Source organism: Bos javanicus, chromosome 8, assembly GCF_032452875.1.
Source record: "Bos javanicus breed banteng chromosome 8, ARS-OSU_banteng_1.0, whole genome shotgun sequence".
NCBI lineage: Eukaryota > Metazoa > Chordata > Mammalia > Artiodactyla > Bovidae > Bos > Bos javanicus.
Genome location: NC_083875.1, coordinates 60,700,271 through 60,711,742, shown reverse-complemented (window position 1 = coordinate 60,711,742; position 11,472 = coordinate 60,700,271). Strand labels below are relative to the sequence as shown.

The window sequence follows — 11,472 nt, the reverse complement described above, 5'->3', positions numbered from 1 at the left end:
GGGAAGCCTGGAGTGCTGCAGTGCATGAGGTTGCAAAATGTCAGACACGACTGAGCGACTGAACAACAATAAGTAACTGAATGAACAGAGAGAATGCTGCATTTGGAGACTAAGAGACGGGGGTTCAAATGCAGCTCTGCCCAGGTTTCCAGGTGACCTTGAGCAGCCCCTTCCCTTGCTGCCACCAAGTGAACACTCCCAGTCTTGCCAGCCTCTTGGTACCAGCTTTAGCTTCTGTCCTTACATTGCCGTCTCCTCCGTCTCCAGAGGTGCTTCATGCTGGCCTGTTACAGAGTTCCCCACCCCCTTTTTACATGATGGGCTGCCCTGGGTGAAAGGGCAGAGCACTTCAGGCCAACACACACCACAACATAAATACACACCACACAACATGCACACATGCACAACATACATACCACACAACATGTACACTCACACCATACAGCATACACACAGAGATGCCACACACATACTCCTCACGTGAGAACAGCAGGACGGCTGCTCCTCTCTGCTCTGGGTCATCAGTCCAGGCTCTCCTTGACCTCAGGTCCCCAAACCCATCTCTGAGCAGATGCTCCTGCTTCACCGAGTAAACAAACCATCTGGCATGATGCCCTCATCTCCCTCCTCCCCCACCACACACACAACATGAGCGTTTACCCGTACTCTTGAGCATCTTTTCCAGCAGCATTCCCTTGCCCCCACTTGCCTGACTCCTTGACTCCCACCCCACCCCTTCCGTGGGGCTCCTCCTTGCTGAAAATTGTCACTGTCTCCCTCTGCAATCCTTCTCCTTCAGGTCTTCCGCATGCTCAACCTCCCTCCCCTGCTTAAAAACACCAATAATAAACTCTCCTTCAAGGCCATGCCCCTCGGGCCACAATACATCGCCCTTCTTCCCTTCAGATTATCTTCAGTCCTTATCCTCTGCTGACTCAGCTCCCACTGACTCCACTGCCCCTGAGCACACACACACATGTGAACACACACACTCCCCTGAACACACACACACACTGCAGACACGTGTACACTTGCACACTGCCCATAGGGCTGCTCCCTTCACTCCACTCAAGCTGTTCTCACCAAGGTCATTGTCGACAGTCCATTGCAAAATTTGAGGCCTCTTCCGGATGCTCACCTTCACCTCCCTGAAGCTTCAGCCAGTTAATCCCCCTCTCTGAGAACCACTCCCTCCTTCGTAGGATTGCCAGACAAAATATGGACACCCCAGTTCAATCTAAGCCTCAGATAGACAACAAGTAATGTTTTAGTGTAAGTATATCCCCAGTACTGCCTGGGACGTGTGTATACTAAAAATTATTTGTTGTCTACCTGAAATTTAAATTAACCAGATGCCCTGTATTTTTATTTGCTAAATCTGGAACCCTACTCCCAACCTTCCTGCCCCTTCTCTAGCTTCTCCTCCTGGTCCCCCTCCCTCTTGTCAGCCAGCTCCAGGGTGCTGGCCTGACTGCCTGCCTTTCTCAAATGCCCTGCTTTCCTGGGACATCCTCTCCCTAGCCCTCAGCTCCACCTGCGCGCAGTGCTGGCCACCCTCTGAGTCTCCCGGGACCTTTCCTCCAGCTCTTACTGCAGAAGCTACCACTCCCCTGTAGCAACGGCAGGTTGCAGTGCCCATGTGTGTGTGCTGGGAGACTTCTCCTGCCCAGACTAACAAGCCAGGCTGCCTCTTCGTTGCCTTCGCTTGCCCAGAAACATACTGGACAAGTGTGGCAATAAGGGGTTCCCACAGGAGCTGGCTGTGTTTCGTCTCCTGGCCCCCACTCAGTCTGACCCCCTACGCCCTGCCGCACACATTCTCTGAATCTCCAATCCTGCCAGTCCCTCTGGGGGGCCCTCCCCCAAACTCTTCTTGTTGAAGTGCCTACTTTTCTTCAAGTCCAACTCAAAGATCACCTCCTCCCGGGTTCCCCGGGGACTCCCAGCTCTCTGTCCCCTGAGCACCCTTGTCCAGATGACTAAACTGGGTGTTCATCGATTGCTGGGACTGGGTCTTGGTGACTTTCACATTCCCTGGGTGGGGCCTGGTGCACAGTAGGTGCTCAGCCAGTGTTTATTAAATGGAGGAGTGAATGAGTGATGGAATGAATGAATGCATGCATGAGTAGGTAAGGAAGTAAGGCTCAGCAAGTAGGTGGAGTCAGTGGACAGATGGACAGATGGGTGGGTAGGTGGGTGGATGAGTGAGTGAGCACATGAGAACCTGGGGCTTGACAGACTGCCCACCCACAGAGCAAGGCTGTCCCCTCACCATTGCTTGTTCTCAGAGCTGAGTCCAGCCTACAGACCCTTCCTCCATGGACTCAGGGAAGAATGTGACCACACCACACAGAGGCAAAGCCCTGGACCCAGGGTCCTGGCACTTGGGTCCAGCTGAAGGTGCTGGACCTCCAGCAGAGCTAACTCTGCTTGAGGACAGAGAGAGGCTGAGGCCCACTCTTGTCTCCTCCCAGTCCTTGTACCACCAGCTCTGCCCACCTGGAGCTCCTGTGCCCGGTGTTTCTCTCTGCCTGGACACCCTCACCCAACTCTGAGAACAGGCCACTGCTGAGCTCCTGTGGAGACGTGCCACACAGGACCCCTCCAAGGAAGGACTTCAGGGCCAGCTTCTGCTCCAGAGCCACTTTGCCTGAGGTCAAACCTCAGGGGGTGGGGGCACCCAGAGAAGAGCAAAGATGGGGGGATATTAAGGGCCTGCATCATCTTTGACTCCTTCCTCTATCTAATCCTGCTTCCCCCTCCTTCCCCTCACAGCTGTTGATCCCTACAAACATCTCACACCCCAAACTCTGTCTGGGCTTCGCTTTCAGAGAACGTGAACCGAACCGTTCACTCCACTCCGCTGAGGCCCTCCGGGTCCTCCCTGTAGCGCTCCACATGCATCTGTGAAGGCTCTGCTTGCGGGCTCTAGGGTCCAGAGAGACCGATACAGGGTCCTTAGGCGCTCCGGGCCCTCCCTGTGTTGTGCCTCTCCCCTTGCCATACTCACCCCTCTCCACCAGCCTGACTCTCTCCCTGGCTCCTTACACCTCTGCACCTTCACAGCCCCAAGCATCTCTCTCTGCGAGTCCTTCTATGGCAGCCACATGGCCAGGGTGGCCCATCCAGGCACCCTTAGGGACCAGACCTCCTCTCTAGGTCAGTCCTGCTCCCTTCAACGGCAGGTCCTGGGAGAGTCATTCCTTCAGTGCTGGATGGAGACATGAGTCAGGAGACTCAATTCTGCATCCTTCAAACAATTTGCTAAATATGGTCTGGCATGCATTTCATGGGTACAGAGAAAACGGCTCTTCCATAAATAAAAGCAGAACATCTCTTTATTTGTGATGCAAACAAGAGCTTTGTTACATACTGTCAATATAATATAACATTTTAACTTATTCAAAATTACCTTTCAGTTGGTGATTTTTCCATCATTCTTGAGTGATGCAAGTCACAGTCTCTAAGAATAGAAGTGACCCATAAGAATATAGAAACAAAGTCTCATGCAAATATGTTTCAAAGTCTTCTTTCTGGCTTTCCTATTAATAAAACATCTGGTACTTTCTGTGACTTTTTTTCTTTGTTTCCTTTTGTGGTTTCCCAGCCCTGATTCTTGGGAGACCCATAAAAGGATATGCATTTTCAATTATAAAATGAATCGCCAGTTCCCAGGAAGCAGCCCTTTGGTTTCAGAATTTCAGGGCGGATTTCAGGTAACAGGTAGGAGGCAGGTCTCAGAAGTGGGCTCTGCAGTACATGCTCAGGCAAATAGCAAAATGACTCACTTGAGAGATAAAAAGTGGTTTCTAAAACTGTCCACTTGAGGGCGCTGCTTCCTCTGGTGGCAATAGAACCAGTTTCACAGGGACAACTTGAGATAATCAACACTCTTTTCACAATAAAGTCCAGTGATATTTCACTGCACCTTGTAGATCAGAAGAGCTGGCCCACCATGCCATCCAATATTGCCTGGTCACTCACTCTCAACCTCTCGTAAGCCCCACCCTGTGGGTAGGGTCCAGCTGAACTCTCAGGGGTCAGAGCTAACTCCTACCTGGTCCTATCACCATAGATCTCCCAGGCTGGAGGGCATGGCAAACCAGGATAGGATGGGCCAGGAGTCTGCTGGATACAGGCTGGATGGGACAGAAATGCCAGGCTGGAGGAGTGGGTCACCAGAGAAGGCTTGCTGGGGGAAGAGGAGTCTGACCAGCAGCAGAGGAAATCTTGGGCTTTCCTGGTGGCTTCATGGTAAAGAATCCGCCTGCTAATACAGGAGACTTGGGTTCAGTCCCTGGGTCAAGAAGATCCCCTGCAGAAGAGAATGGCTACCCAGTCCAGTATTCTTGCCTGGAGAATTCCACGGACAGCAGAATCTGGCAGGCTACAATCCATGGGGTCACAAAGAGTTGGACACGACTGAGTGACTAAACAACAAGAGCAAATCCTGGGGGGCTGGTATATTTCACATGAAGGTCCAGAAGTCCCAGGCACCTGCCACTGGCTGAGCATTGTGATCTGGCCCAGTGAAGAGAGAAGCCTCCTTGCGAAACGTGGCTACTGTGAAGCTGGGGCTCGGGGCCCCCTGAGGATCCTGGCTCCTTGAGTCACAGCTGAAGCAGCAGAGGACACAGGTGATGGCCACGGTGACCACGAATAGCACAGCCACCACTCCAATCACTGCTGTTTCCATGGCCCCGTATGGCCACTAACCCACTGAGCAACCCAGGGTGTGTTTTGGACCTCATTCGCTCCCCATCTGAAGCGAGGAGCTGCTGGTGACGGCAGGTACCCTTGCTCCTCCGGCTGCTCTCCCTGTGGTCTTCTAAGGAGATACTGGTCTGAGGCCCTGGCTGGTACCCACTCTGGGCTGTTGGGCACCCCACACGGCTCTATTTCGACCTCACTGGGTCTCTGTCACTGTTTTCTCAGCCTTGGGCCAGGCTTCCAAGAGCCGTGGGCAACTCCACTGGCAGCTCTGGAAGAAGCGCTGTCCTGAAAGACGTAAGCTCAAGACTTCTTGGATGCGGAAGCTGGAAGGAGAGCGCAGAAGTCTTTGTTCAGAGGGAGCCCCGCTCAGCCCTCTGGTGACGCCTACGGATTTCAGGAGTGTTTGTACACTCGGACGAAAGACACAACACTCCTCCTCCTGTGGATCCGGGATGAGCCCAGGCTCCTCCCTTGGAGGAACCTTAGATCAGTCCTTGAATCAGCCCCACTGCTGACTCTCGAACCTCTCCCCCGAAGGAGGGGAGGAGGCAATGTCAGCTCTGAACCAGACACAGGGTCACCACGAGCGCCCGTCTCATTGGCCTCCTTTTCTGCACATACTGGGAGAGTGCTGTTTAGATGGGGCAGGTCACTCTCCGGGTGGGATACCTGAGTCCTTCAGTAACTCCTGAGGGCTCCTTAGTCCCATTCTCTGCCCCCCCCCCCCCCCCACAACTTGCTGCCTGCTCGTGCCTGCTGCTCACACTCAGGTGCTGTGAAAACTTACCCCTGGCTTCCAGAGGGGCAGCTGTGGCTGTATGCAGTGCCGGGGTCTCCTGACCTGATGGCTACCCCAGGGCCCAGGCCATGGAACGCTCATCCCTGGGTGCCTCAGCCTTGGTGCTGCCTGGGACGAAGCTCTGAGATGTCTGAGCAGCTGTGAGCACTTCCTGAATTCCTTCCTCCAATTGTGAGTGAGGGCCCAGGACCTGCACAGCTGCCGGCCCCCTTGGTGACTGCACTCACCCCACCCCCCATGTACACCCATGCCACTCCAGCCCTGCCCCCTGCCAGCTCTCTGCTTCACTGGGTCAGGGGAGCAGGGGTGAGCCAGATCCGGGCCACTCTGTCTCCCATCCTCACTTGATCTCAGCCTTTCCACAGCCAGCACCTCCTAAGACCACCACCATTTCCAGAAAGGAGGCTGAATTATTAACCATACTTCATCCAAACCCTGAGAAAGGGTGTCATAACAGACAATAATTTCAGGTATCAGACACAGCCAGGCACTATCTTATATAATGGTTCCAGCAACACTGTGAAGTAGCATTTTCCCCATTTTAGGGATAGTCCTAGCCCATGGCCTATTGCTATTAGCAGTGATAACTAGAGCACCAAATAGCCAAGGAGGGGCTTCCCTTCTTTTTCTCCTAGTTCAGAGCTCTCTCCAGGTACCACCACTCCACAGGGCAATTGTCTCCTTCTATAGATTTACTGATCAGAGTGTGAAGACCCAGAGAGGGCCAAGGGCTAGCCCAGGGCCACACAGCCTGGATCCTTTTCAATTTCTTCAAGGCCCAGTGAACTTTCTTTGGTACTAGTGTTAGGAAACTGCTTATGCACAGAATGGGAGAGTGATTATTTGGAGTAAACGATACTCTGCCAAATTCTCTCTCTTCCCCTTTCTAAGATAACTGGACAACCCACACAGAGGAGGAGCCCAGAGCCAGCTGGGGCTGCAACAGAAAGCTGGACATCTTGAATTACTTGTGTTAACTGGAGTGACCAGAAGCAGGGGTCAGGAAATATGATGAACCACTCTGTGGGGCCTATGGTTTCAGATTGAATTATCAATGTCAGTCATTTTGGGAGGTAGAGGGCACCAGGGGGACTTCTTGTCCTAAGGGTTTCTCCAGATATTTTCTTTTCTTGTGGATTTTGTAATCTTATGACAAACAGCCCCTATCCATGAGCCCCAGACACAATGGGGCTCTGAAAGATGTCTACCACTTAAACATAGATCTGTCCTCCCAGCATCCATCACTGTCAACTGGTAAGAGAAAAGACTGTGGCCCATACATTCCATATTCCAAATACATATACATGCACCCACACATATAAATATATATATTCATATTACATATGTATATATATATGTGATATTGGCCTTATCACATGGCATGTGGGATATTAGTTACCCATTAGGGGTCGAACCATCACCCTCTACAGTGGAAGCACGGAGTTTTAACCTCTGAACCACCAGAGAAGTCCTTCATAGATTCCATTTACATTAAGAAGGGGAAGGTGATGGCAAGCATCCTGGTCCTCCCAGAGGATGCTCGAGGCCGCACATAGGAAAGGCAGGCCATCCAAGGCTCACATCGGGCTCTGCAGAGGGATGAGGGAGGTCCAGGCCAGCAGGCTATTGACCTCCACACACCTCAACACTGAGCAGATGGGGTACTAAGGCAGGAGCTCTCTCAGCAAGGCCCTAGAAGCTTAAAGGACTAATCCCTGCAATGCCCCACTACTATACTTGGAAGCCCTCAAGCCCTAAGTTTTGGGCAGTGATGATTCCAAGTACATTTACTTTTCCAGAGAGCATGAAGCTCTGGAAACCTTTCTCGAGCATCTGTCATGTGGGCTGGTTCCACACTTGGGCATGGGGTGGCCCTCAAGAGTTCTCTAATCTAGGAGGACAGGGGCCTTTGAATCTCTAGGGAAAGAGATTTGAGTGCACCAGCAGAAATGACAACAACAACAACAATAATAATAAATTAGAAACCCATAGGAGTGAATGACAAATTCTTCTTGGGCAAAGACACAGAGAGGGGAACGTGCAAGGTGTTTTCTGAGCCTGAGGACTGGAGCAGCGTGGGCAGGAAAAAAGGAACAGGAGTAGGCAGGAATCAGAACGGGGGCCTTGGGTGGCCAGCCAAGAGGCAGAGACTTGGTCCCAAGGGCAATGAGGAGGCTGCAGTGTGCAGAGGCTTCGCAAAGTGGCAGGGCTGGAGGCGCGCAGACTTGGAGGGGTTGTGGCAGAAATCCAGATCAGGGATGAACTAAGGGCAACCATAGGGGTAAGGGAGGGGAGGCAGATTCAAAGAGTGCTATAGACCCTGGATCCTCTTTCCCAAGCCTGAAATCTGGCCCTGCTATCAGTGAATTTGCCTCCCTCTCCCTGCCTCCCACCCCAGGCCTCATAGAGAATCCACCGGGAAATAGAAAAGAAACAGGACATTCTGTTCCAGTGAGTCAGTCACGAGGCCCCTGACTTTATGGCCTGTTCTCCGGCCCCTCCCCACCACCTCGCCTGGCCCTCAAGCCTCTCCCCCACACTCCCCACCCCAGTTCACAGGACTTCCTTCCTCACTGAAGGCCTCAGAACTAGATTTCCGCCCTGGCTGCAGAATCCCATCAGCTGCTCTGGGGTAGCTGGGAGCAGGCTTTGGCAAGAAGTGTCTGTCACCTATCTCATCTTAGGGAAGGGGAAACTGAGACTCCGAGGAGGCAAGCCCTCTCCCAGGGCCACCCAGCACCACATCGTCCCTCCTAACCTCACAGCCATACACACAGACTCCAGCCAGCCACACACACACACACGCACGCATCGGTGGCGTCAGTCTGGCTGAGACGCAACATCTGGATCAGAAACCCTGACCAGTTTACCAAAGAAACATTCATTCAGCACAGCCACGCAGGGGGCTTCTTCAGGCCCAGAGCATAGTCTGCCCTAGAGGTGGACCGGAAAGAGCCCTGGGGGCGAGCCTGGATGGCCTCGCTCCTTCTCTCTGAGCCCCACCGGTACACAGAGAGCCCTGTCTGTGCAGGGCTGCCTGCAAACCCTAACCATGCCCCACCGTCAGAGCTCAGGCCCCAGGCCTTCTCACCTACTGTCCACGGAGCCCAGCACAGCCGTCCAGTCTCCCCCACGGCAGGGCCCACTCAGACATTCACTTCCCGTCAGAGAGGAAGGTCCAGGGAAAGGCAGAAATAGTCCTGGCCATTCCCTCCCTCCCACTTGAGTTACAATCAAGAGCCTCTTCACAAAGCTTCTTAATGGTTTTTATTTTCTTGGATTAAGGCACCACTGACTTGACTGTGCAGCCTCACGACTTCCTTCAAACAAAGGGGCATTGCCAGAGCCCCTCCCAGCTACCTTGCCAGCGAGAGGCCTGGTCATTGAGATAAAGCAGGGTACACCTGCACATCTGCACATACCAGCACACCTGCACCGACCGGACTGGCTGTCCATTCTGGTGCCCTTTGGAGTTAAGGTCACAGGGTGGTGTCTTCCCCCAAAGGACCACCAGCACCCCCTGTGCTCAGCCCTGTCACCCTCCTGTGTGTGCAGGGCCAGCCCTGGCGCTCCTCAGTTCTCCTCCACAGCACACTGGGCGTAGTAGGTAGATGAAGCCCAAGCAGGACCCGGTGTTCACTGCAGGGAGGTGCCCTTCTGCATGGGAGCATTGGCAGGTCCACTCGTCTGGTGATGGCAGGGAAGGCAGTGGTTGCCCTGCACGGGCATCAATGGTGGCCTCGGTGGGCACGAGCGGCGTGGTGGGCGGCATGATGGTGGGCATGGTGGTGGGCGAGGTGGTGGTGGTGGTGGAGGTTCGCATGGGGCATGTGAAACACATGACCAGCATGACGGAAATGGTGCAAGTGTCCTAGATGGCCCCGGCCTGAGGAGATCCAAGGCTGGGCCCACCTGATTCTGTTTCTCCTTGCGGCGGGGCGGTTCCTTTCCACGTCAGGCTCCTCCTGTCTGGAGTACAAGCAGGCAGCCAGCAGCAGCAACAGCAGTAGAAAGGCCGCCGCAGTGCCTATGATCAAGCCCACGAGGGTCGTGCTCTCCAGGAGGTCCAGCATCTGGGAGCTGACAGTGGCCTCCGCTTGGTGGCTTCTTGCTGCTTCCTCCCCTTCAGCAGCCTCTGCTCGGCCCTCGCAGCCACTGGACTTTGTTTTCTCAGCTCCTGTGGGTTGGAGAGCAGCCAGGGAATGTGGGTGCAGCCTCTTTGGGTTGGAGCTGCCAGCTGAGGGGAGGCCCAGCGACTGTTAACTCTGGGGAGGCCCAAGTGAGGCTAGGTGGGGAGAGAGGAGCTGGAAGGAGGGGACTCGGGGCGGGGGGAGAGCCCAGAGGCTAGAGATAAGAGTCTGGGCCCGCATCCCTGCCACCTAGCCAAGTGACTGGGCCAGCCCGGTCCCCTCCCTGGGCCTCAGGGCCCTGCTCTCTTAGAGACAGTACAGCACAGCGGCTAAGATCGTGGGTTCTAGAACCACATGACTCTCCAGGCTTGTGATTGTGCACAAGTTTCCTATACCCTCTGCCTCAGTTTCCTCATGTGTAAAAGGGCCCATTAGAGTATATTTCCTAGTAGGGTTTTCTAAGGATTTAAGGAATTAGTGTTTATAAGGCACTTAAACCAGGTCTTGACACACGTTTGCCACTGATATTGAGTCAGTGAGTGAAAGTCACTCAGTCGTATCGGACGCTGCGACCCCATGGACTGTGGCCCACCAGTCTCCTCTGTTCATGGAATCTTCCAGGCAAGAATCCTGGAGTGGGTTTCCATTCCCTTCTCCAGGGGATCTTCCCAACCCAGGGATCAAACCTGGGTCTCCTGCATTGCGGGCAGATTCTTTACCACCTGAGCCACCAGGGAAGCCACTGATATTAAGGCCGTGGAGTTTGGACCGGCTGACTTGGGGGGACCGAGCGTCATCTGAGAGACTGCGGCTCCCTGTCCTGCAGCCCACAGAGGCCGCGGGGACTGAGTTACGTTCTGTCCTGCAGTTGCCTCACACTTCAGAAGCTCAGGCCAGCCCAGCAGGCAGGAAAGCTGAACAACTGTCTCTGCATCCTCAGTACTGCTGGGTCTGGGAGCCGGGTGTCAGTGTAGGGCTGCAGGAGGCAGGAAGGTGGCCGCTGAGGTCAGGCCCCAGGGTCAGCTTCCTGGCTCCCAGTCAACAGGCTCAACTGCCCATACACAGCAGGCTCTCCACTCCATCCGAGCCTCCCCGCTCAACAGTCAAGACACACTATTCCTGCCTGGGGGAGAATTCACAGAGCAGGCAGGACCTGAACAGTTGCAGATCCCTCTGCCCATCCAGTCCAGAACCCTCTGTACATCTAGATAAGCACTTATCCACCCCACCACATGGCCAGGGGGCCAGGGACAGTTGCTCGCTATCTTTCCAGGCAGCCCCTCCCACTGTGGGCTTGTCAGGCTGTTCTTACAGGCCTTCCTCACATGCTTCAGGGTCTCTCCCAAAGCCACAGCTCTGCACGTCGATCTTGAGACCATGAGTTCCCTGGGGACACTCCACAGAGAGCCCCCACCCCGCCCCCGCTCAACTCTCTGCCACCCAGAGGAATGCTTCCAGCAGCAAGCCTCCTGTGTGACCTTGGACACATCCCTTCCCTGCAGCCTGTTTCCTCCTCTGGAAAAGTGCCAGAGCAAGAGGTGACCTCTGGGGACCCTCCCTCTCTGACCTGGATCTAAAATGAGCTGTCTCAGGGAGGCCCCAAACCCTTAGTTCAGACCTCCTCTGGATGAAAAGGTCAAACATTCCCTTCAACCAAATTGGGCTCTGGGGGCAGAGGGTTTAATGAGTCCTGGGGTTTAATGCACCCCATGGGGTGCAGGGCGGAGGGAGGAAGCCACTTGAACTTTTAATGATGCTCAAGTGAGCACTCCCTCCTGCAGCTTCTGGAGGCCTGGGAGGCCAACTGCCTCCCCTGGGGGCCTGTTAAGG

General features: G+C 54.3%; 2 protein-coding genes across 3 annotated transcripts; both read right to left on the bottom strand.

Moving 5' to 3' along the window:
• Positions 1 to 3,320: 3,320 nt before the first annotated feature.
• On the bottom strand, positions 3,321 to 8,681 carry SPAAR (small regulatory polypeptide of amino acid response). 2 transcript variants are annotated; one of them, XR_009738070.1, is made up of 2 exons: positions 5,501 to 8,597; positions 3,321 to 5,036 (listed from the first exon to the last, which is right to left on the bottom strand). XR_009738070.1 is itself a non-coding variant. In XM_061425639.1 (2 exons), the coding sequence occupies exon 2, from the start codon at positions 4,694 to 4,696 to the stop codon at positions 4,469 to 4,471; it is 228 nt and encodes a 75-aa protein (XP_061281623.1). In that variant the 5' UTR covers positions 4,697 to 5,036; positions 8,604 to 8,681; the 3' UTR covers positions 3,321 to 4,468. The 2 variants fall into 2 exon arrangements, 1 of the variants encoding a protein (XP_061281623.1); XM_061425639.1 differs by lacking the exon at positions 5,501 to 8,597 and adding an exon at positions 8,604 to 8,681.
• Positions 8,682 to 8,762: 81 nt separating this feature from the next.
• On the bottom strand, positions 8,763 to 9,762 carry HRCT1 (histidine rich carboxyl terminus 1). The gene has a single exon (XM_061425638.1). It carries the CDS (start codon positions 9,583 to 9,585, stop codon positions 9,241 to 9,243), a length of 345 nt encoding a protein of 114 aa, XP_061281622.1. The 5' UTR covers positions 9,586 to 9,762; the 3' UTR covers positions 8,763 to 9,240.
• Positions 9,763 to 11,472: the final 1,710 nt, after the last annotated feature.

Excerpts from the sequence above, each read along its gene's own strand:
- SPAAR (XM_061425639.1), bottom strand. The coding sequence starts at position 4,696 with ATGGAAACAGCAGTGATTGGAGTGGTGGCTGTGCTATTCGTGGTCACC.
- HRCT1 (XM_061425638.1), bottom strand. The coding sequence starts at position 9,585 with ATGCTGGACCTCCTGGAGAGCACGACCCTCGTGGGCTTGATCATAGGC.